Source organism: Acinonyx jubatus, chromosome C2 (assembly GCF_027475565.1).
Source record: "Acinonyx jubatus isolate Ajub_Pintada_27869175 chromosome C2, VMU_Ajub_asm_v1.0, whole genome shotgun sequence".
Classification (NCBI taxonomy): domain Eukaryota; kingdom Metazoa; phylum Chordata; class Mammalia; order Carnivora; family Felidae; genus Acinonyx; species Acinonyx jubatus.
The window spans coordinates 11,071,089-11,094,587 of record NC_069384.1 but is presented as its reverse complement, the minus strand read 5'-3'; the positions used below and the strand labels follow the sequence as shown (position 1 = coordinate 11,094,587).

Here is a 23,499-nt window from a genome sequence, read left to right as displayed (position 1 = left end):
TATATGTGCTGGTGGTATTCCTAGGTCTTAGGATGGTTCTTGTGGTTGTTGTGATTCCTGGTCACAGGGAGTTGTCAGTCTAGTCCGGGACTTGCCAGCATATTGCTGACCTAGGCACCGGCCACAGACTGCTGTATACCACTGCTACACACGTGCCACCTCGGCCCCAAAGAAGGATGTGTGGGTAGAAGAGTGCGTAGGTAGGGGAGATACCGCTACTTCAGGGTTATCTGGGGAGTCTCCCCAGAGAAGGAGACAGTGCCTGGTGTTCATTATTATACCAGTGTATGCCAGAAAGAAAGTACAGATGTACAGACGTATGGATGTACGGATTCCACGTACTAGTTAAGTTGTCCCCCAGGTGACGTGACTTAGACAAGGAAGGAGTTAGCCGGATGCTCTGTTGCTCTTTGGGCCAGGTTGGGGTGGTTGGGAAGTTTGGGTCTTCTGGACCAGCTTTCCAGATAGATAGAGGCTTCTGGCCTCACCACCTGTTGTGTCCAGGCAGTGTCTAGAAACGATTGGAACAGGACTCAGAGTTGTGGAAGGCATGGGGGGTGGCACGTCTTACAAGTCTTGAGATTTATTCTCAGCTCTGGATTTGCTTTGGTCTCCTGGGGGCCACTAGATTTTCTCTGCTTTGTACCTTCAGATGTTCACCTTGGTACCTTCATCAACTCAGAAAGGGAAGGTGGGTGTTGTAAAAGATTCTTAACTGCATTCCTCAGAGTCTAAATGGGGACGATGTCACATATGCAGAGGGGAGCAGTGGGAGTAGATGTTCCTTTAGACCCTTGCTAAAAAGGACAGGCATTTTCTGAGTCGTGGTGTCTGTCACTCTCGGCCAGAACCAATCCAGTGTCAGACTCCAGGACTGCACATACTAGTTGAAGGCTCTCTTTCCACTAGATGGGGCTGGACGGAGACTGAGCAGGCTTTCTGGTGGAGGAGAGAGAACTGTAGAAGAGACTGTGGTCCATATTTCAGTGTGCTTGTTTTTAAGAGGGTGCCCCCGATTGGCTCTGACCATTTTTACCATGTCTGATTTTACTGCGTTGAGATAGGACTTATTCCAGAAGGCGTGTGTAAAGACACTCTGAAGTAGTGAAGGAGATTTTTCTTGCCTGTTTCTTCCCTTCTTTCTCCATTCTCATTTGCATTAAAATGTGAATAAGTGCTTATAAGGTCTGCTGGCCTACATATAAGATGCCCTTCTATTTACGGGTAAGCAGAATGATAAAAATAACCGGCACTATGGTGAATCAGTGGAATTTTACTGACTCGCTCCCCAAATGTGTCTGCAGCTTACTCCAAGAGAGCTGGCACCCTCTCTAGAGGAGATTGATTCTTCTCTGTAGTTTTCCTGTTAGCTAACATTTCCATGTTCTCGTGCTTTCCTGCCAGCATTAAGTCCAGGCCAGCATCCTGACCCCATTCTTGTGTGAAGGTGCTCCACAACTGGGTTTCAAGGCAGGGCTGCTGTGGCCTTGGAGGTTTCTTTTTTAGTGGCAGCGCCCCAAGATTTGTAAGGATTCTGCTGTAGGTTTAGTGGTTTTAAAAATGTATGAGACCCAACAGATATAAAAGGAAATAGGGCTTTTCCACGCAGAGTGTTCCTTGGTTTTAAGGTGAAGAATTCACTGTCTCAGCGAAGCCTGAAGCCAGCAAGGTTTAGCTGATACCGTCTAGAAACTGGCATTCAGATGGATCTGTTTCCTATTCTCAAAAAGGCTCGAAGATGCTCCATGGTTTCAAATCCCTCCCATCCCCCTTCTCCACCCCCCACCCACTGTGAGCCACTCAGCGCTTCGGTGGAAATTTCCACTTGTCTGCCAGGGGGAAGGGGAGGCTGTGAGTGTGTGACTGTGTCTGAGAGAAACAGAGACAAAGAACATAACTCAAATTCAAGCGAGCGCTTTTACAGTAAACTTGTAAATAACAGGGTTAAAACAAAAGTGAAATAAAAAACAAATACGACCTTTAAACATAGGAGCGTTGCCAGAAGACGCATATCTTCCCTCAACAACCTGGGGCAGGGAGGGGGCTGGTGACAGCTTGGGCACAAGGTGACTGAGGGAGACAAGGGGTAGGACCCCAGAGAGGAGGGGGGAAAGGATAGTGAGAAGAGATGCTGCTGCTGCCTCCCCTCCGCGCCCCATGAAGACACTGCTGTGGGTGGAGTGTTCCTAGTGGCATCATTTTCCAGTATTGGGCTCAGTCTGTCCTGGGGAACCCATTTCTCTGCATCTTCTCAGATCCCTGGGGTTTTCAGTCACAGTAGTGGAGAGATTTGTAGTGTTGAGAGTGTCTTAAGAAATACCGAGGAAGGTAAATTACCACCTTGAATATGGGGGCAGGTTCTATCCATGAAATAGTTCCCTCCAGCTTTTTGCAGTGAGAATTGCATTTGTGTATTGAACCTCTTTCTGTCCTTTCTCTCCTCGCCTGGTGTCAGTCACCGCTTCACGTGCTTCTGCAGAGTTGGTGCTGCATAGAAGGTCAGTGCTTTTCTGTAGGAAAGAGAGATGCCTGGGTAAAGCTGATTTCTACCTTGTAGGTGAAGTGATTCATTAGAACCACACGTGGGAAAACCCCCATTTAAATGTAAACACTGCTGGGCTTCGTGTTTCAGGCAGTGGCGATGCTTCCATCAGCCCTGGCCGCCCGGTGCGCAGAACCAGCTCGCCGGTGCCACCGAGCAGCACAGGGTTGAAGGTGCTGGGAGTGTATAATGTAATTAGACTTTAGATCACTAAGCTGGGTTCTCCAAAATGATCTGTCCATTCGCTGACTTAAACACTGTTTGGGGAATGGAGGGCTAACTGAAGAACTATTTTTCCTTGTCGGAATGCCAGCTTTTGGGGATGTCTAGGCAGTGGCAGTTGTAGTCCTACTTCTCTGCTCTTTTCAAGCTCAAATCGTGAGGATGGAGGTAAGAGAGAGTCCACATGTGTTGTGACTTTGGTCTTGTATTTTGGTTCTGGCTTGCTTGGTTAGGGGAAGAAGGAAAAATTGGTATTTAATTGTGGTTATTGAATCCTCTTGATCCTCCCCTCCCCGAGGGCCAGGCTGAAGGGGAGGGCAGGGCCTCTCGGATTCCTCTGGAGACACTGAGACATTCCTCTTTTGGCTCCCTTGCCTTGAACAGCAACTTACCTGGGTTTCAGAATGGTTTCTCCCGGGTAGCCTTTGGGATGTAAGGAGTGGGTATCAGGGGAGTTCAAGGTCATTTTTTTTAGCCTAACTCCCACTTTTTCAGTTCTGTTATGGACCTGTGTGGTCACAGGAAAGGGATCCTTGCAGGCGTCAGGAGCTGCCCAACCCCCTATTCTAAGTAGGCTGTTTCTAGGCTTCACTTTGTGTGCAAAACTGGAAATGCAGGGCTGCGCTTGGTACTCTGTCCTGCCCCTGTCATTCCTCGGGTCATCCTTCTGTAGTAAGAAAAGCCCAGCCGCCAGGAGGCGGATGTCCATGACCACCTCATCATCGCCACAGTCTCCTCCAGAACTGGCAGACCAGTGTAAATAGTGGGAGCCCAGGTTTCTGCCAGCCCAGTAGCCCTGTGACCTCTCTCCCTGCCTGGACTACGTGTTCTGGGTGGTCCAGGCCATTATGTTCCTCCTTTTTAGCCTCCCTCTGAGGTGTGCCCATAGTAGATGTTCACTGACCAGTTCAGTTTGTCCACTTACGTGAAAATATATACTGGCAACAACCAGGAATTGGTCATAGTCTTTTTTATGTGGGGAAGCCATCACAGACCATTGACCCGTGGGCTTGGGCCACTGAGGTAGGTGGAGATTGAGTTTGTCCTGGACTTATGCTTGGTTCCCTCATGGTGGGGTGAGACCACTTAATGCCCTAGGAGGGAGCAGGGGGGTAGGAGGTTCAGCTTTCACCCGGGACTGGTGAACACAGTAACATCTGCCCCTCTCTGAGCCACTGCCCCTCTTTTCCGTTTTGGTGGTGTTTCATTTTTGTGGAACTTTCCACGGTATAATAAGGAGCATGGGAGTAGAAGCAGTCTTTGCCCACACGAGCCCTAGGCTCAGATCAGCAGGGTGATGAGCATGAAGTGACGGTCACAGCTGCGGTGGTGGGCACAAACGCGTTGCATTTTGGCCAGTTCTCTTGTTCAGGTTTGGTTGCTAGAGGAGCGTCAGGACTGGTAGGGGGAGGGCAGAGTAGGTAGGAGGCAAAGGCTGTAAGCATTTTTATAGCAACAGCCGTCTTCCAGAAGCCAGGTTGCAGCCCAGTCCTAGGACTTCCAGGCCTTTCTAGCACTTCTCCTTATCCTTGAGAAACCTCCAGAATTCTGGCTGCAGGAACCAAGAGATGTGGCTGATAGAGTGAGGAACTATGGGGCCTGAAGTCTGGAACTGGCTTTTTACCCTGTGACCTGGAGCAGATCAGTTCCCCAGTTCCCTCATAAGTGACATGAAGGGGTTGAACTGCATTGTCTTCATGGTCCCCTCCAGCACTTACGTTCTGTGATTCTGTAACCCGTTGGTCCCAGAGCAGTGTGTGGCTTCTTGTATCCTGGAGTCAAAAGATCCGCTCCGTTAGAAACCTGGCTGTGGCCACTCAGTAGCTGAGTGACCTTGAGCTAGTGACTTAATCATTCTGAAACTCAAAGGAGGCCATCTCTAGGAGGCCCGCTTTGAAAACTGCTGAAGCAGTAGTGTTGCTAAGAGAGGGCTCCTGGACCAGAATGACACCCAGAGGAACTTCCTCTTGCGTTTTCTGAATGGGCCACGTGGGGTGGAGCTTCTACTTCCTGCTTATCCTCTTCCGCAGAAGCTATCTGAAAGATGTGAAAGCACTTTGAAAATTAGAAAGTTCTATGTAAGACCCTTTCCCTTTAATTTCTGGAACAGGAGGTTTCTGATAATATCTGGCATCTAGCTTCCTTCTATCCTTGGGTATTTTTATCCTTATCACAAAATGGTATCCAGAAGCTTTGGATGTCTTAGGATTATTTGGTGAATGCGAGTGTATGGAGAATGTTGTTCAGGAAGACTGCACGAGAGTTGAGCTGTGGGCAGTTGAGTTGGTCGTTGGCAACTGTACACCCGCTTTCTTTTAGAAACGTGTTTAGTAGACACTGAGGCTAGCCCACAAAAATGCCTCTGGTACACTTGAATGGAAAATGGAAGAAAACAATGGTTGCTGAAGCCCAGATGCGGTATTTGAATAACTTGAATACTGGACTGTAAAGAAAGCCAGGCTTAACTCTAGAGCAGGAAATGTCTGTGGGCCTTCTGGAGGTAGTGGGCACTTGGAATACTTCAAGGGCTGCCAGTAGTGATTGCCTGGGTTATTGAGTGCCGAGAGCATGTCCAGCCCTTGCTTTAGCACGTTTTTCCATATTACCCTATGTGTGATATGTGGCATTTCACCAGCACACTGCCTCAGGCTATCAGCACAGGGCTTTAAGTGTAATAAAGCAAAAGAGGAAGACTAGTCTAGGGAAACTAGATGAAAAGCAAGGGAAGAGGAAGGAACTGTAGAATTAAGTATGGTGGGAATGTTGGCAAACAGAGGGTGAGGTCCTAAGTTGTCTGTGGTAGTTTGGAGGGACATTTTGATGAATACAGAATGAAAGAACAAATGAATGAAATAGGAAGAAAGAAATGCTGGGGCAGTGTTGAGTGAGAGAGTTCCCTGCCCTGCCCACCGGGCCACCATAGTTACTGGGGCTTGGGGGAGTTGGATAAAGGGCTGGGGATTGGCAAAGAGAAGGTAATTTATGATTGATCACAGTAACTTTTTAGGTTCCATATTAGAGCCTTACTCAAGGTAAGTAATCAATTAAATATCGAACAAATGAGCAGTTCTTAAGTTTGATGATTTGCAAACCTCGTGCCTTCCATGTGGTGCAGAAATAAACCAGTGGAATTACACCTTGGAGAATTTGGCCAGGTTGGTGTGTGATTTTCATGGTAAGTACAGATGGTAATACCATCAGTGAGCAGAGGTAAAAGTCACTTCCTAGAAGTTTGCCTGATGATAGAGGACTTTACACCATTTTTATTTCATTTCTGTTTTTTTCTCCTTTGATTTTTTTTTTAACGTTTTATTTTATGTTTTGAGAGACAGAGCACAAGCAAGGGAAGGGCAGAGAGAGAGGGGGAGACACAGAATCCAAAGCAGGTTCCAGGATGTGAGCTGTCAGCACAGAGCCCAATGGGGTGGGGGGTGGGGGACCTCAAAACCATGAACGTGAGATCATGACCTGAGCCAAAATCAGATGCTCGACTGACTGAGCCACCCAGGCGCTCCTGTTTCATTTCTTGAGAAATTCTGGGCGGCTTCATTATCTGTAATTGCTCCCTCATCACTGCCACCCATATCAAATCATTCACCAAGTCCTGCCCTTTCAGCTTTCTATGTACCATGATTAAATCAACAGCCTTACAGAGATATAATTGACAACACAGTAAACTACATGCTTTTATTAATACATATTACATACTGTAACACATATACATAATACATTCACATATGTATCATATGTATATATACCCACAATATATGTTTGACATATGTATATATACCCATGAAATCACTACAAGCAAGACAATAAGGAGACTGGTCACCCCGGAAGTTCCCTCCTGCCTCTTGTGATCCTTCCCTCCACTTGTTTCCCGTCTATGACAACCACTGGTCTGCTTTCTTTCACTATAGATTAGTTTCTGTTTTCTAGAATCTTACTTAGATACAATCAGACAGCATGTACCCCCCCGCCTTTTTTTTTAATCATAGTTTCTTTCAGTCAGCCAAATTATTCTGAGATTCATCAATAGTGTGTATCAATAGCTTATTCCTTTTTATAGCTGAGTACTATTCCATCGTATACCATAGTTTGTTTATTGGTTTACATGTTGTTGGATATTTTCTGTTTCCAGTTTGGGATTGTAAGTGTTGCTGCTGTGAGCACTCCTGTACAAATTGTTGTAAGGACTAATGTTTTAATTTTCTTGGATAAATACCTGGGAGTAGAATGGCTTGATCATAATGGCAAGTGTGTATGTTTAACTTTTAAGAAAATGCCAAAAAAGTTGTATCATTTTGCAATCCCACCAGCAGTGTGTGAGAATGCCAGTTCCTGTCTTTCCTCACCAACACTTGGTATTGTTCAGTCTTCTTAATTTTAGCTTATATAGTAGGTATCTCTTTGTGGTTTTAATTTGCATTTCTCTAATGACTAGTCCCATTAAGCATCTTTCTCATGTGCTTCTTTGCCAGAATATATCTTTGGTGAAAAGGCCATTCACATTTTATGCCCCATGAAAAAAAATTTTTTAAATTAAATGAGAGTTCTTTATATTCTAGAAACAAGTCCTTTATCAGAGATGGGATTTGCAAATCCCAGCCTGTCACTTGTCTTTTTTATTAGCAGTATCTTTCAAAGAGCAATTTTTAATTTTGATGAAGTCTAGTTTATCACATTTTTCTTTATGGATTTTGCTTTTAGTGTCATGTCTAAAGAATCTTTGCTTAACTCAAGGCCACAGAGGTTTTCTCTTGTGTTTTCTTCCAGTTTTATAGCTTTGTGTTTTATATTTCAGATCTGTGTCCCATTTGAGTTAATTTTTGTATATGATACAAGTATGGATCGAAGTTCCTTTTTTGCATACATATATAGAATTGTTGGCCACCATTTGTTGAAAAGACACTTGACTGAATTGCCTTTGGTCAAAAATCAGCTGTGCGTATATGGATCTGTTTCTGGACTCTGTTCTGCTGATCTGTTTGTGTATCTTTATACAAATACCATAGTGCCTTGATTACCGTAGCTTTATAATGAGTCTTGAAATCAGTGTTAGTTCTTCAACTTTATTCTTTATCAGAGTTGTTTTGGCTGTTCTAGATCCTTTGAATTTCTCTGTGTACCTTAAAATCAGTTCATCAATATCTAATAAAAGTGTCTTTTAGGGATTTTGATTGGGATTCTTTTGAATTTATTGATCAGTTTTAGAGAATTGACATCTACATAAACCTCCATTTAGGTGGGTTTTCTTTAATTTGTTTCAGTAATGTTTTACGGTTTTTGGTGTAGAGGTCTTGCATACCTTTTGTCAGATTTATCCTTAAGTACTTCATATTTCATTTCAAGGTGTTATTATTTGTTGCTAATATATAGAAATATAGTTGACTTTTGTATACTGAACTTGTATCTTGCAACCTTGCTAAACTCACATATTCTAGTATCTTTTTTATGAATTTCTTTAGATTCTCTTGTATACCCAGTCATTTCATGTGTAAATATAGACAAGTTTACTACTTATCAATCTGGATACCTTTTCTTTTTTTTCTTGCCTTGTTGCACTGGCAAGAGTCTCTAGTAAAATATTGAATAGAAATGGTGAGAACAGACACCCTTGTTTATTCCCAGTCTCAGGAGAAAAGATTCAGACTTTCACCAGTTGACATGATGTTAGTTAGTTCTGGGTTTTGCAGAGATGCCTTTTGTAAGGTTGAAGAAGTTCCTTTGTAGTCTTACTTTGTGGAGAGTTTATCAGAAATGGATATGAAATTTTGTTAAATGCTGCTGCTTTTTTTTTTTTTTTTTTTTGCTATTATTGGAATGATCACATGATTTTTCTTTTTTAGTTTGCTAATAGGATTTACATTGATTTAAAATGTTAAACCAGTCTTGCTTTCTGTGATAAACTCTGCCTGATCATGATACATTATTCTTTTCATATATTTTAGTAGTCAATTTGCTAAAATTTTTTTTCATTTATGTTCATGAGAGATACTGATCAGTTTTTTTCTTTTTTTGTAATGTCTTTGCCTTGTTTTGCCATAAGGGTAATGCTGGCTTCATAGAACACATTGAGAAGTGTTTTCTTATTTTCTGGACCAGTTTGTGCCAAAACTGGCACAAAATTTCCCCCTCAGACGTTTGGTGGAATTCATTGGTGAAACCATGTGGGTCTTTGGTTTTCTTTGTGGAAGCGCTTATAACTACAAATTTAATTTCTTTAATAGATCTAGGGCTATCCAGGTTATCTATTTCTTTTGGAGTGAGTTTTGGTAGTTTGCATTTTTTCAAGGAATTTCATCTAAGTTGTCAAATTTATTGCAAAATTTGTTTATAATAATAGTCTGTCACATCCTGTTATCATTTCACCTCTCCCATTCCTGAATATTAGTAATTTGTCTCTTTATTTTTTTCTACTGATCAGTCTGACTAGAGATGTATCAGTTTTACTGATCTCGGTGAACTAGTATTTATTTGGTTTTGTTGATGTTTTCTTGTTTTTCTGTTTTCTGCTTCAGAGATTTCTGCTCTGATCTTTATTTTTCCTTCCTTCCTTCCTTCCTTCCTTCCTTCCTTCCTTCCTTCCTTCCTTCCTTCCTTCCTTCTCTTCTCTCTTCTCTTCTTGTCTCTTCTCTTCTCTTCTCTTTTTTTTTTTTTGTCTTAGTTTGTGCTTAATTTGCTCTTCTTTTTCTGTTTTTTTTAAGGTAGAAATTTTGAGGCTTTTCCTCTTTTCTTACATAAGTGTTTAGTGCTATAAATTTCCTGCTTTAGTGGCATTCTGATATGTTGCTTTCATTTTCATTCAATTCACATTTCCTTTTGACTTCTTATTTGACCTGTAGGCTATTTAGATGTATGTTTAGTTTTCAAGTATTTGGAGAGTTTCCCGAGTTTTTTCTGTGTGATTCAAGTCCCTTTAGATTTATTGAGACTTGTTTTATGGCCCAGAATATGGTTGACCTTGGTAAATGTGCTGTTAGCAGTTGAGAACAATGTGTATTCTGCTCTTTTTGTTTGGAGGGTCTGTAAAGATCAGACCTAGTTGGTTGATGGTGGTGCTCATTTTTTGTATATCCTTGCTGGTTTTCTGTATACTCTGTATACTAGTTTTATTGATTACTGAGAGGAATATTAAAAGTCACCAACTATAGTTGTGGATTTCCCTTGTCAGTTCTGTTAGTTTTCTTCCTGTATGAGGAAATTCTGTTGTTTGATACATACACATTTAGGATTGCTGTGTCTTCTTGGTGAACTGATTGTTACATACTATCATCTTTTTCTATCCCTCGTAATTTTCTTTGCTCTGAGATCTACTTTAATATTATTGTAGCCACTGAAGCTTTCTTTTGATTAGTGTTTTTGCATAGTATATGTTTTTCTTCCATTCCACTTTGAATAATTATTTACTTGAAAAACTTTCCCACTAGGCTTGGCTAAGGGTGAACGATCACCTGGCAAATTGTTTTGTGAGTTTGAACCCTCTTTGTATGGAATTACACAAAACGTCATCCTTTTTCCTGTAACTTCCTTCCTTGTTGAATTTGTCCATTTTCAGTTTGGTCTCTCCTGCTTTCCGTGAGAATTCCACCTTTCATGCTAACATAACACTACTGCTGTCAGATATTTACTGTGGACCTGCTGTGTGTTAGTCTCTGTTCAGGGTGCTGGGGAGAGATTAACAAAGTCCTTCTTACGGCAACTATGTTTTGGTGGAGTGAGATAGACAGTAAACAACTATATGCTGTATCGGTGGTGATAAGCTCTGTGGGAAAAAACAGAGGGTAAGAGAGAGTAATGAGGCTTGGTACGTGGAGCAAGGAGGATGTTGCATTAGGAGAAGTGATCAAAGAGGTCCTCTCTACAAGGTGACATTTGGACAGAGACACGACAGAGGTGAGGGGTGAGCTATGGGGAACTCGAGCGAAGAACATTTCTGGCAGAAGGAACAGTGAGAATGAAGACCTAGGATGGGAATATGTTCGGGGAGGAGAGTGTGGCTGGAACAAAGTAAGTGATGTCAAAGGTCGCCTTAGCCAGATGGAACACTGCAGAATTCTGAATGACTGCACTGAAAACTGGCCTTTTGCAGCACCGTGGTTCAAACCAAACGGTCCAAGGGAGGCTTAAACTTTTAGAACTGAGTGGAGGGCGTGGGCAGGGAGAAGGGCTCCTGCTGCTTTTGTGACATCGACCAGCTGAGCCGATCCAGTTGTTGATGTGGTGAAGCCAGTGAGCTGTAGGAGATGCCCTTCTGCGTGACTCTGCTTTGAGTGCAGGAACATTAAATTCTTTGTCTTACTCAGGATTCACAGAACTTTCTTTCTGGTCTTTGTCAGTTCTTGAACATGGAGGGTAGTCTTAGACAAGTCCCAGGCCTTTCAGAATGTTTTTCCTTATTTGTGAAGTGTGGCTGGTGGTCTGCACTCTCTCTGGTGCACTGAGTTACTGGTGTAACCCTTTGGAAAACTATAAGGCCTTCCCGAATAAGATGTTTTCTCAAAAATAGTTTGCAAAATCCAGCCTTGTTGAATAGTAAATTCTGTTCTTAAACCCATCGTTTTACCATATTGTCTCTATTTCCCTCTCTATGTAAAGTCACGGCACTTTTTGCTACCACAGAGTTTGGATTTGGATTTTCCTGAGGGTGTTAATGAGAAGAGCCATAGGAAGGGTGGGGAGTGGGCAAACACTTCTGTTTAGCTGGTCAGCTCGTACTTTCTATTTTGACAAAGGTGTGTATGTGTTCTTGTGTAGTTGATCTTTATCTGGGCAGGAGTAGAAAACATTGTCCAAAATAGTGGAAGTGCTATATTTCAGAATGCAGGAATTCACACATTTTTATTTTATTGCAGGTATTTCTTGGTGGATTTTTATGCACCAACAACCGCTGTGGAAAGCATAATGGAACATTTGTCTCGAGACATTGATGTGATTAGACCGAATGTTGTAAAACACCCTCTGACCCAGGAAGTAAAAGCGTGTGAAGGGATTGTCCCAGTCCCACTTGAAGAAAAACTATATTCCACGAAGAAGAGGAAGTGAGAAGATTTACCAGATTATAGCTTTATATTTAATTCTATCACTTTTGAGTACCATGGATTAATAATTTACAGACTTGACCCTTATATAAGAGTGTGTTACAGGTGCCATTTGATTTTTCGAAGGTATTTTTTAGCTCTTGATCTCCCTTGCCCTAAGAGGTTGGGGAAGGGCTCGGCTTAGAGCCACTTTGTAATCTGTGGTACCAGCATGTTGTTCTTGACTTCATTTCATTCGTGTGATTTTTTTTGTTGGTGGGGACTTTGCCCTACAACAACGCTAACACCATTTTGAAGAGCAAAGCTTCCGAAAACTGCCTCAGACTGCAAGCTCGTTATTCAGGCTAGTCAACCATGCAAAATAAAAATTTAAGACCACTGCATTTATATGAGTAACTTTTGACCAGAATAATAAACATAATTTCAGAAAAACTCGGGGAGGTCTTTTGTCTCTTCACCTGCCCCAGCACAGTGAACCGCCGGAGGCCCTGAGCGCCGTCTGCCCAGAAGCCCGGAATGCCCGCAGTGCGTGGGAGGGTTACCTGGTTACCAGCCCAAGTGCAGAGACTGGGAGAAGTCAGGGGCGAGGGTGGGGCAGGGATGTGTGTGTCCCTCCACTACCGGGCATTCTGTAAAATCAGTGACTTTTTCTTTTCTCTCACAGTTAACTTGACCATAGGTGGGTGTTGCTGTCTGTAGAGGGACGTGAAGTGCTGTGGCTTGAGCTCTCGCGCTGCTTCCTCTCATTCTTCCGCACTCCCCCCGCCCCTGCCCACACCGGCCTCCTCCCCTCTCCCCCTACCCTGACCAGTTGGAAGCGGTGGGGTTGCCCAAAGAGCTGGCTGGCACCAGTGCCTGTGGCCAGTGGCACTCTGAGCTCTTAACTTAGGGAGACTTCCAAGGAGCTACATCTCTTTTTTTCTGTTTTTTATTCGATACTTAACGGACCTGCTTTTTAAAACCACATCTTGAAATAAAAAGACAAGTTTTGTATTGAGCGTTTTTTTGTTTTGGCAGGGGAGAGGTTGGTTGTAGGATGTTGTTACGCTTTTGAGACTAAGAACCAACCGGTCTTTGCTTGAACTGAGTGCAATTAAGGTTACCATATTTAGCAAATAGAAATGCAGGGTGCCCAGTTAAATTGGAATTGCAGATAAACAACGAATCTTTTTTTCCTCGTAAGCATGCCCCAATGTTGCATGGAACATACTTAGAGCAAAAAGCGATGTGCCGTTTGTTTGAAATTCAGATTTACCTGGGTGTTCTGTATTTTACGTGGCAGGCAACGTTGCTATGACGCCTGCCCAGAGATGGGGTGTGCTCTGCCTTGGGGAGCGGAAGCCGGCCTCGGGCAGCCCGGCTTTGCAGCTGGTGGCGTCGCACCGAGGCGAGTTTGAAGAGCATCAGGAGCTAACAGAAGAGAACACAGCTGGCATGCTTGTTTGCCTCCAACTCTGATTCCCTCAGCCCGCCAGAAAACCCATCTAGAAACTAAAATTTCATCCCTGGTCAGTTCCAGATCATCTGTTCTGTGAGCCTTAAGTCACACTGCAGTCTTAGAATCAGTAAGTGCCACCGGCCTTTTGCAAGAAACAAATTCTCCTTTAAGGAAAGTCCATCTGCGGGCTCTGCCCGAGGCCTAGCAAGCGGAGGACCCGGTGTCTCTGGCAGCCGGATGGCTTCTGTGGCGGGTGAGGAGGCGGCTTCTTCCCGGAACAGTCACTGGCGTCTCCTCCTCGGTCTCCTCAGAGCCGGTGAACCGGAAGAAATTAACTAGCCTGTCCACCTTCCCAAAGGGGTGCCCTGCACAGGGTGTCCGTAGTGACAGAGCTTCTGTGCGTTAATTGTTGGGGGGAGCTCCAGCTCCTGAGTACAATCTGTGGTCGTTGTAGCTTGTACAGTCAGATCATGTTAAAGCAGGAAGGGGCCCAGAGATTAGGCCTCTGCCTCTTTTAAATCACGAGACGGAGACACAGATGTGCAAGCCCGGTGTCCCCAAGAATCAGGAGGAGCCCAGCTCCTAACTAAGCCCGGGCTTCCTCCCTCTGTAACGCTGCCCGTCTCTGCCTTGTCCCTTTGCTCATTCATTCTTTCTTTGTCTTCAGTTGATGTATAATTGACCCACTACAGTATTATATTAGTTTCAGGTAGCCAACGTAGAGTTTTGGTATTTTTATACATTACAGATGTACAAAATGATTGCTCAGAGAGGCCTGGTTACTCTGTCACAAATATGGAGTTATTACTGTATTGTTGACTGTATTCCCCATGCTGTAAATGACATCCCCATGACTGATTGTATAACTGGAAGGCTGTACTTCTTCATCCCCTTCCCCTATTTTGCCCACCCCCCTCCCACCCTTCCTCCCTTCTGGCAACCAGCAGCGCTCTGTATTTATGAGTCTGTTTCTGTTTTGTTTGTTTTATTCTTTGGAGTCCGCAAAGAAGTGAAATCGTTCAGTGATGGTCTTTCCCTGTGTGCGTTACTTCACTTAGCATAATACCCTCTAGGTCCATCCAGGTTGTTGCAGATGGCGAGATTTCACCCTTTTCCCTAAGAGCTCAGACAGCACCGAGCTTCAACTTCCTCACTGTAAAATAAGTCTCTTTGAAGAGCAGTAGTTCAGCAAAGAGGGTCATTAAAAACTGTAGCCTGGAAATAAAAGGGATAAAGTGGAGGTTATCTGGGAAAATATGCTACTTCCTGTTTCATTAGGAATTTCCTGAAAGTTTGGGCTTTCAGCCAGGGCGCGTGAGAGCACTAACTCTTCTTCCGAATGGCTTGCAAGTGTGTGTACTTTCGCTCAGGTGCCGTCCGACGCATTTTCGCTTCTAAAGTTCAGTATGTGCACACTGCGTGCCATATTTGGGGCCACACACGTCTTCTCTGGAACCTCATCTTAGTCCTTTCGGCAGCGTTACAAGGAAGCATTGTCATCCCTGGTGTTTGGATGAGGAAACAGGCTCAGAGCGATTTGACCTTGACCCTACAACTACCAACTGACAGCTGGAATCTTGAACTGGGGACCCTGAGGCCATCCAGTCTTTTCCCTTCAGTCACAGCGAACTTGTCTTTATTCTCTCCGGTTAAACTAGGCACCTGGATGTCTGGGGCGAATGATGACTGCTCAGACGAGTAGTAGTGGTCCTCATGGCCTGAGAGTGGTGCTGGCACATTGTTTTCCTGCACTTGCTAGTCCCTGGGAAGTTGATTGACGTTCTTGAGCATTCCAGGTCATGCCAGTGTTCAGAATCCTGTGGCACAGTTTAGAGAGAGGAAGGAGGCTGGCTAAGTAGGGCAGCCATGCAGTGTGCCACTTGCCCTCCTTGGAAGCTCCAGAATGAAGGCACAGTCTCTCCTCTCTGAGCTGCTGATTCATAGCTAGACCGTCAGCCACTAAGGGGCCCTTGTCCCCTTGCAAAATACCTGGTGTCTGAGCAGGGCCTGTGTGGGGGTCCTTTCCAGGCTGCGTGTTTGCCATCAGAGCCAAGAGTGTCTGGTCCTCCTGCCCAGGTTGGCGGTGGTCTGCTCCTTCACGGGGTGATTAGGAGCAGGGTTCTGGAAGGAAAGCAGTCAAAAGACAGCCCCTGTCTTCATGGGCTCCTAGCAGAGAAGGCAGGAAAGTGAGTGTGGCGCCCAGCATGGGGAGGGCTGCAGAAGTGACAGGCTGAGGTCTGGGGGGTGAGCCAGCCCTGCGCATGCAGCCGCCCTGGGACCCTGAGCTAGAGAGCAGAGCGGCCCCTGTGGAGGGGAAGAGAGGTCCCTGACAAAGAATCCCGTCAGATCTGGGGGACCCACAGGGATAAATTTGGAGGACTGGAGTCTGCCAAAATGCACTGAGCCTCAGAAGCACAGGAGGCCAGGGCTGAAGGTTGAAGCAGTGATTCCAGAGCGTTCCCTTTGGGCTCACTTCTTGAAATGATGCGTCTTCCTCAGTTTTGTTACCTTGACTATACTTGTGGTTCACTTTGGACAGGAACAAGCTTCTGGAAGTACTTTTTCACATGGGTTGGGCTCAGGAGGCAGGTAGAGAGTGCGATGGAGGCTGTGGGCCCAAGAAGCTAGTTTCAGATGTGTCTCAGAAACTGCTTCCTGGAGACGTTTGTAAGTGATGGAGGTATTCAGCAGGCATCTTGAGTCGGAGGACTAGGTCCTGTACTATGGAATGTCAAGGAAGGACCGTTAAGCACAGGTGAGCCCCTTAGATTTTTGCTGAAAGGTAACATTTTTCTTGATTGAGATGAAATATTTGTTTGAAGGATTAGGAGGATTGAAAGCATGAGCTGTGCTTCCCTCCTTGTAGTCGAGTCCAGAAGAGTCATGGTCTACCCCACACAGCCAGGGGATGCATGACAGCACATCTGAGGGACACTTTCAGCAAGTGCTCATGTTAACAGTAATCTTTTATGCTCCCTTAACATTCTACAGATGGGGCACCCAAGGCTCAGAGAAAATAAGTGACTCGTCCAAGGCAGCAACGGGAGGATTTGGATTGGGATTTGAAAGTCCAATTTTGGCTCACTGCATCCTTCTGGAGGTGGACACCAGCAATCCCTGCTGAATCAGCCATGCTCCAGGGGGCTGGTTCCAGGATTTGATGCCCTGGTCCCTTCCTACCCTACACCTAGACCAAGGACCCAGGCTTTATCATTTTAAGAGGGGAGAGGGTGGATCTGGGACTTCTTGGGAGTGTTTTTATCTCAGGTCTTCGAAGAGAAGTCATGAGAACGACAGAATAAAAACGTTAGCATGCCCTGGAGACCAGGCCTCCTTTCTGCACATTTTTTTTTCTCTGTAATTTCCCGTAGTTTTTCTTTTCTTTTTTTTTTTTTTTCCCCTCCATACTCCAGGGGTATGTGTATGAAGCGCACACATGGCAGGTGATGCCCTGGGCAGGATACAAAGATGAGTGGCAGTGACCCTGACCTCAAAGTCATAGACAGGGGAGGTGGAAATACTCCGCTATCTAAAAACAGGCCATAATAAAAATGGTAATTAAGATTTAAACTAAGTGCAATGGAAAACACAGAACTGGATTCATTAGCACCTGGAGCTGGGGAGGAGGGTGCGGTTTCCAGCAGAGATCGTGTTTCAGCAGGCATAGGGACTAGTGTGGAGCATGGGAGGGTAGCAGATGGGCGGTGGCAAAACTATAGTGTTTTCAGTACACCTGGGGGCCAGGCAGGTATGGTCTGGCACACGACAGGTTGGGAATTCAGGGAGGGTCCAAGTCCCTGACTGCTGGTGAGAAGGCATTTCGTGATTGAAGTTTTCTTGAACTGAAAGGATCATTTTGAAGAGCCAGGAACGAGTAGTATGCATACTAATTCCCTATAAAATGTGCATCCTAATTGACCAATGCCCTACCCTACCCACATATTTGTAAGAAAGAAACTATGATATAAACTCATCATGGAGAAGTACGAAGGGGGTTGGGGCGAGGTTGTCAGATGTCCACCAGCAGGTGGACAGTGCACTGGACCGTGTGCTTGCCCAGTGACCCCCAGCTGAACTGGGTGTGCCCTGAAATGCTGTGTGTGGGAGCATTGTGAGAGTATACAGCATCCTCTCCTTTTGTGGTCTGGGCTGTTGCCATTTGTTGTTCAGAGGGCTCGGTGATAGATGACTGCACCTGAGCTTGACCTGGAATGCCACCTGCCAGGACCTGCCCTGTCTCCTGGCAGGCCAGGATCGTGTTGACGGTGGGAAGATCCCAGAGCAATTTGTGGGATTCTTGGTCACCTTGAAAAAAGTGTTAGGAGCATAGAACTTTGGGTCAGAGACCTCCTCAATGGCCCTGCGTTGCCACCCTCCAGCCACAGGATCTCACACACTTTCTTGTCTTCCCTCAGCCTCAGGCTTCAGAGTCTTTGAAAAAGTGTGGCCAGTGAACCAGCCGGTCTTAAAGAGCCTTCCAAGTCTGCAAGGCCCTGGATCAGGTCCCACTGCCTGGTTTGCTGAAGGGTTATTCCATTAGTGATTCGGGAACCTGGTAGGGAGAGGGGGAGGGCTTAAAATAATTTCTCAGGGGCTTCTTTGCACACTTCTCTTCATCTTCTGATAAGCATAGCTGTTGTTTTCATGGCTTGCCAGTGGGTTCTGTGGGGCTATTACTCGAAACAGAATAGGCTCTGTACCCGACCACAAGAAAACAGCAAAGGGAGCCCCAGAGGCCAGCACGAGCATTTGCTGGGCTCAAATTGCCAACATACTTTTTGCTTTGAGAACACAGCTTTAAGGCACATGGACTTAAAACCAAACACAGGCACAAGGCACTCTTATTCCACAGGAGGAAAACATAGTGTGGTGGCCAAGAAGTTTCTGGGCGGTGGCAAAGTCTTGTTTTTGGAGCGGCACACCACGACCCTAAAAATCAACCCCTAAGTCTGTAGTGACAGCAGCAAGACCTAGATAACCCTGCGCAGTCCCAGATCCCCCAAGCCCGGTGGGGCAATTAACAAAAGATTCCTGAAAGCAGATGGAGTCTTCACAATGTTCGAGAACATTTGGGTTGCTGCAAGTGTTGTCTGGTACTGTGGAATTGGTGTCTGTGTGTTGTATCTGCATCTTTTCCCCCAGAGCAAGCTAAGCTGTGCGTCCTCTGGGGAAGGAAATGTGATTTCATCCCACTTCCCAGAGAAGGTTTGCCTGAGATGCTTCCATCGTGAGTGGAAAAGACAAGGATGCATTGTTCGGTGGACAATGCCAGAAGTAAGGAATATGCAAAACGGACCTGATCTCTCCATTCCAAGTCCGTAGGAGACCATTGTTTCCATAAAGCTCCTATTGAGCTAATGACTTGACTATAAAGTTCTTTGTCCAAATGAATCCCAAAATGTGAGTACCTCTTTGTGGAGGACTAGATACTGCTTTTTTTTTATAGATGTCAAACCCTGTTAACTGTCAGTTCTCATTATCCAAAGAATCTGTATTTGTCAATTTGCCTACTTGCAAACGTTTATTTGTACCCCCTCCCCCAAATCAATACAGTATTTTCACAGTCATTCACAGATAGGGAGGCAAAAATTTGAGCCTCCTGTCGAGTCCTTTTCCAGATGAGGTTGTACAAAGTGACCTTCTGCCTTGTTTCAGCTCTCCTACTGTGAACAAGTGTCTTTGTTGTGATCTATTCAGTTTGCATCAGTGTTGTTTGCATCAGTGTGCTTTTTGTTGGTGATCTTACTGTTTAAAATGGCCCTAAGCATAGCGCTGAAGTGCCATCCGGTGTTCCTAAGCAGAGAAGGCTGTGCTGTGCCTTACAGAGAAAATACATGTGTTAGATTGGCTTCCCCGAGGCACGAGTTACTGGGTTGTTGGCCTCATTCAATGTTAATGAATCAGTATAAATTAAATAAGGTGTCTTTAAAAAGAAACATATATCACCAAGACTGTATATTGACAGGTTGACATAAACACGGTCAGAGGCTCACAGGAACCTCTCCTAGGAGCATTGGGTTAGTATTCTCCAAACGAGTATTTGCAGCCCCAACTTTATAGGACATACTCAATCAAATAACAAGAATCAGCTCTTCCTTGACTCTGGTGTGTGTAATTTGTTTTTCTGCTGAGGACTTCTTTGACAGATTTCTATAATTCTCTGATTTCTGTCTGCGTTAGGGTGATTTTTATTCCCACCGTTGTTCTTAAGATTGCACGTCTGGTTGTCTTCTGCCGTCCTGCCTCCTCTCATCCACACTTACTTTCGTTATCTAGAGTACCGTCCACTAGAGAGCTAGCTCTCTGTCTACACAAGCCAGGGCCCTTCTCTTAAGACGTACCTTGGCAGAAGCGTTTGGTGACGTGGCCAGAAAGAGCCAGACCGGAAGAGAAGAGCCTGGACACGGTGCTCCATGTAAATCCTAGCCATAGAAGCAGGCGGATTCTGTGGGGTTTAATTAAGGCCCTGGAAAGGGGTAATTAGATAAGTAGTGTAGCAACCCCCCGCCCCCATCCCCTGCAAGGCTCCCAGGGTACTGCGACGCTTTTCGTAGCATCCTCCAAGTCAAATACATTTTAATGACCTTGAAAACAAGAGCAAAACTTTGGTCACAAGGCAAAATCACAAGGAATTTTAAAGGCATTGATTTTATAGTTAATAGTTATAAACAATGCTTTGGAAGCTTATTTCTCTTCCATATACTTCTTACCAGATCTAAATACGGCATCTAAATATGGCATAAGATATTTAATGTGATTCAGTCAAATATTGAGGAAACTTCTGTTTGGTCATTACTCTCATCCCTCCTCATCATAATGAAATGGTTGGGTTAAATCTCTATTCTGGTCAAATGTGATGGCATTACAAAGACTGCCCTCACCTACGGCACTGTTCGTACTCTGCTTTCTTTCTTCAAACTCGTATGTGTATTGATAAACTAGAAACATTCTCCTTTAAAAAAAAATTCAAACATACATAAAAGTACACAGAAGATACCATAACAAACTTGAGGCACTTACCACTTAGATTAGACTGATACTGTATTTTTGCTGTATTTCAGGTCTTTTAAAGACCTAAAATGTTAGACCTAGTTGAAGTCCTTTTTTTATCTCGCCTGTTCTTCCAGGAGGTTACCATCACGTCACAGTCAGTGCGCATTATTTATCTTATTTATATGTATGTCCCACTCCATATAGATTGGGTTACAATTTATAATACTGCTTTGTGGATTGTTTTTTTTTTTTTTAAGTGTCCTTCACCCCCAGCGCAGAGGCCAACATGGGACTTGAACTCATGATCCTAAGACTCCGGCACTTAACCAACTGAGCCACCCAGGCACCCCACTGCTTTGTGGATTTTGAATGAGCTAAATGGATTCGTGGTATGGAGGCTTCAGCAATGTGCTTTTTTTTTTTTTCATTCAACACTATCATTTTGAGATCTGTTTTGTAGATCTAGTTCGTTCATTGATCTCCACTGTCCTAAAGGGTTCTGTGTGTGACTGCATCACACTTTGGCCACGTCTTAATGGGCACGTCCAAGTTTACAGTGTTTCAAGCAATGCTGCCGTTCACTTCCTGGGGATGACTCCTGGAGCATGTGTGTATTTCACTAGACACCGAATTGCTGGCTCATCAGGCATTTTCATTTTCGCTTTTACTAGTTATTGACAAATTTCTCTCAAAGTCATCATGCCAACTTACACACCCAATGGCAAGTTTTGAGAGTTCCTGTTTTCAGACACCTCCCAATACATGGGCTTATATTAAAAAGAAAAAAAAAAAAGTCCCCAGACTTCGCCAGTCTAATGAGCGTCAAGAGCTATCTCTTTTTTAAACGTACATTTTCTCTATTATTAATAGGCATGAGCTTATTTTTGTGGTAATGGGCATTTTGGTGTTTTTCTGTTAATTGTCTTTTTATATTCTCTGCTAATTTCCTTCCTGAGTTGTCATTTTTCTGACCTAAGAAAACAGAATAGCAAAGCTTTCTATACAAGTGTAGTTCAAGAGGGTCTAAGACCACCACCTTGGTCTTGCCCTGCCACTGGCAGGAGTAAAGAGGGGGCCCCAGAGTCCATGTGTTTCTGGCAACGCCCCCTTTCATTTTTGCCTCCCCACCCCACTCGACATCCTCTCAATGTGTGCATGTGCGCACGCACACACACACACACACACACACACGCACATGCACACACACATAGAGTCTGGCTCTGCTGTCTCCCTTGAGAACTTCTGGACCAATATAGCGATGCCCTTTATTCTTGTTTATGAGAGTCACCACGAGAAGGCCAGCATCTCCAGGTCATCCCTCATGCTTGGCAACCCAATCCCCATTTTTCTCAGTCAGTCCATCTTTTGACCCATCTCCCTCTCTAATCCTGAAACCTGTTTCCTGTGCCTCTGGAACTCACAGGCATCAGCCACCTCTCCAATCCCCTCAATCTCTTCTAAAATGGTTTCTTCCTCTTGTTGCCCCAACTGAAATTGGGATTGCCCTTGGAATTGCTGGATTGTATGGTAGATCTGTTTTTATTTTTTTGAGAAACGTCCTTGTAGTTTTCCTTAGTGGTTGGGCCAGTTTCCATCAATAAAGATGGAAGATGTATAAGGATTTCCTTTTCACCATATCCTCAGCAGCACCTGTTGTCTCTTGTCTTCTTGATGATAGCCATTCTAACAGGTGTGAGTTGAGCGCTCATTGTGGTTTTGATTTGCATTTCTCTGCTGGTTAGCAGTGTTGAGCATCTTTTCTTGTACCTCTTGGCCATTTTAATGTCTTTGGAGAAATGTCTATTTAGTTCTTCTGCCCATTTTTTAATCAAGTTGTTTATTTTTTGTGTTACTGAGTTGACTGAGTTCTTTATATATTCTGGATATTGACCCCTTATCTGATAAATGGTTTGCAAAAATTGTCTCCTATCCTGTGGTTGTCTTTTTTTTTTTAATTGTTTCTTTTTCTGTGTTTCTTTTTCTTTTTCTTTGATGTAGTCCATTTGTTGATTTTTTTTCTCTTGTTGTTTGCGCTTTTGGCATCATGCCCCCAAAATTTATTGCCAAGATCAATATTGATGTTTCTTCCCTATATTTTTTTCAAGGAGTTTGATGGTATCAGGTTTTGTGTTTAAGTCTTTGATCCATTTCAAGTTAATTTTTGTGAATGGTGTGAGGTAGGGGTCCAGTTTCATTGTCCTGCATGTGTTTCTCCGGGAGAACACGTTTCTGCTGACTGGTCTCTTCAAGAGACCACGTGTGGGCCTTGGGTGCTTGCTGGCACAGTGGTGCTTCCCCAGTCCCTTGACCCCCATCCTTCCCAGGCAAATCTTTCCTTCCTTCCCTTCCCCTCCATCTTCTAGTACCTTTTTGCCCCCATTTCCCTCTCAGCTGATGGATGATCTGCTCCCTATTTTACTGAAAAAATTAAGGCAATCAGAAAAGTTCCACAAGTGCTCAGACCACACCTACTGTACTCCTTGTGTCTGTAGCCACATCCCACCTTCCCTCCTGGAGGGTGCTGCCCACATTCATGAAAAAAATTAAAGAAGAGCACCTATTGTGTTGAGGTACTTTTCTCCTCGCCTCCTTGGCTAGCTCCTGTCAGGCTCACATCACTTGGGTCAAAGTCCCCAAGCCCACTGCCTGCTTGGTTCTCATGCCACTTTCCTGCCAGCCCAGCCGCAGTTGCTGAAAATGCCACCTTCACTCAGTTTCTAGGGCATCACGGCTCTGCTCTTCCTGCCAGTGTCTATTGTGGGCTCCTGGGCTGCTTCCTTTTCACTTCCCTGCCTCCTAGTGTTGGGGCACTCCAGACTCCCCCTCCTCTTGTCTACTCTCACATCCACTCTTCTGGTTTTGCACATACATACAACTTAAGACCCCTCGTTTTTGTCTCTAGCGTGGATTTCTGTCCTGGGCACCACCAGGTATCTCCAGTGGCCTAAACGCCATCTTCCCTGAAAGCCTGATGGGTACCCCTCAGACTTCACACATCAACACTGAGCTCCTCCTCCTCACCCCTCCCCCCGCCCAAGCACAAGCTTCTGAGTCTTTCTCACCTTCCACTGTCTGGAGCCCAAAATCTTAGAATCATCCTGGACTCCTCACTCACTTCCCTTCACACCCCCCATCCTGTCCCCTCAGCAGATTCTGTTTTCTCACCTTCAAAATGTACCTGGAATCCAACTGATGCTCACCTCCTGCACTGCCACCACCAGGGTTCAAGCCACATCATCTAGACCACAAGAACCTCCTGGGTT

The 23,499-nt window shown here is 44.7% G+C and overlaps 1 protein-coding gene across 3 annotated transcripts in view; it reads left to right on the top strand.

Moving 5' to 3' along the window:
- Positions 1-12,237, top strand: part of MRPS6 (mitochondrial ribosomal protein S6) — a 66,698-nt gene extending 54,461 nt beyond the window's left edge. For 2 of the 3 annotated variants that reach the window (XM_053220602.1, XM_027041664.2), the window contains exon 3: positions 11,620-12,237. In XM_053220602.1, coding sequence (XP_053076577.1) covers positions 11,620-11,809 — 190 coding nt within the window. In that variant the 3' untranslated portion in view covers positions 11,810-12,237. The remainder of the gene's footprint in view (positions 1-11,619) is intronic. The other variant, XM_053220603.1, reaches the window with a different exon arrangement.
- The last annotated feature ends 11,262 nt before the right edge of the window (positions 12,238-23,499 follow it).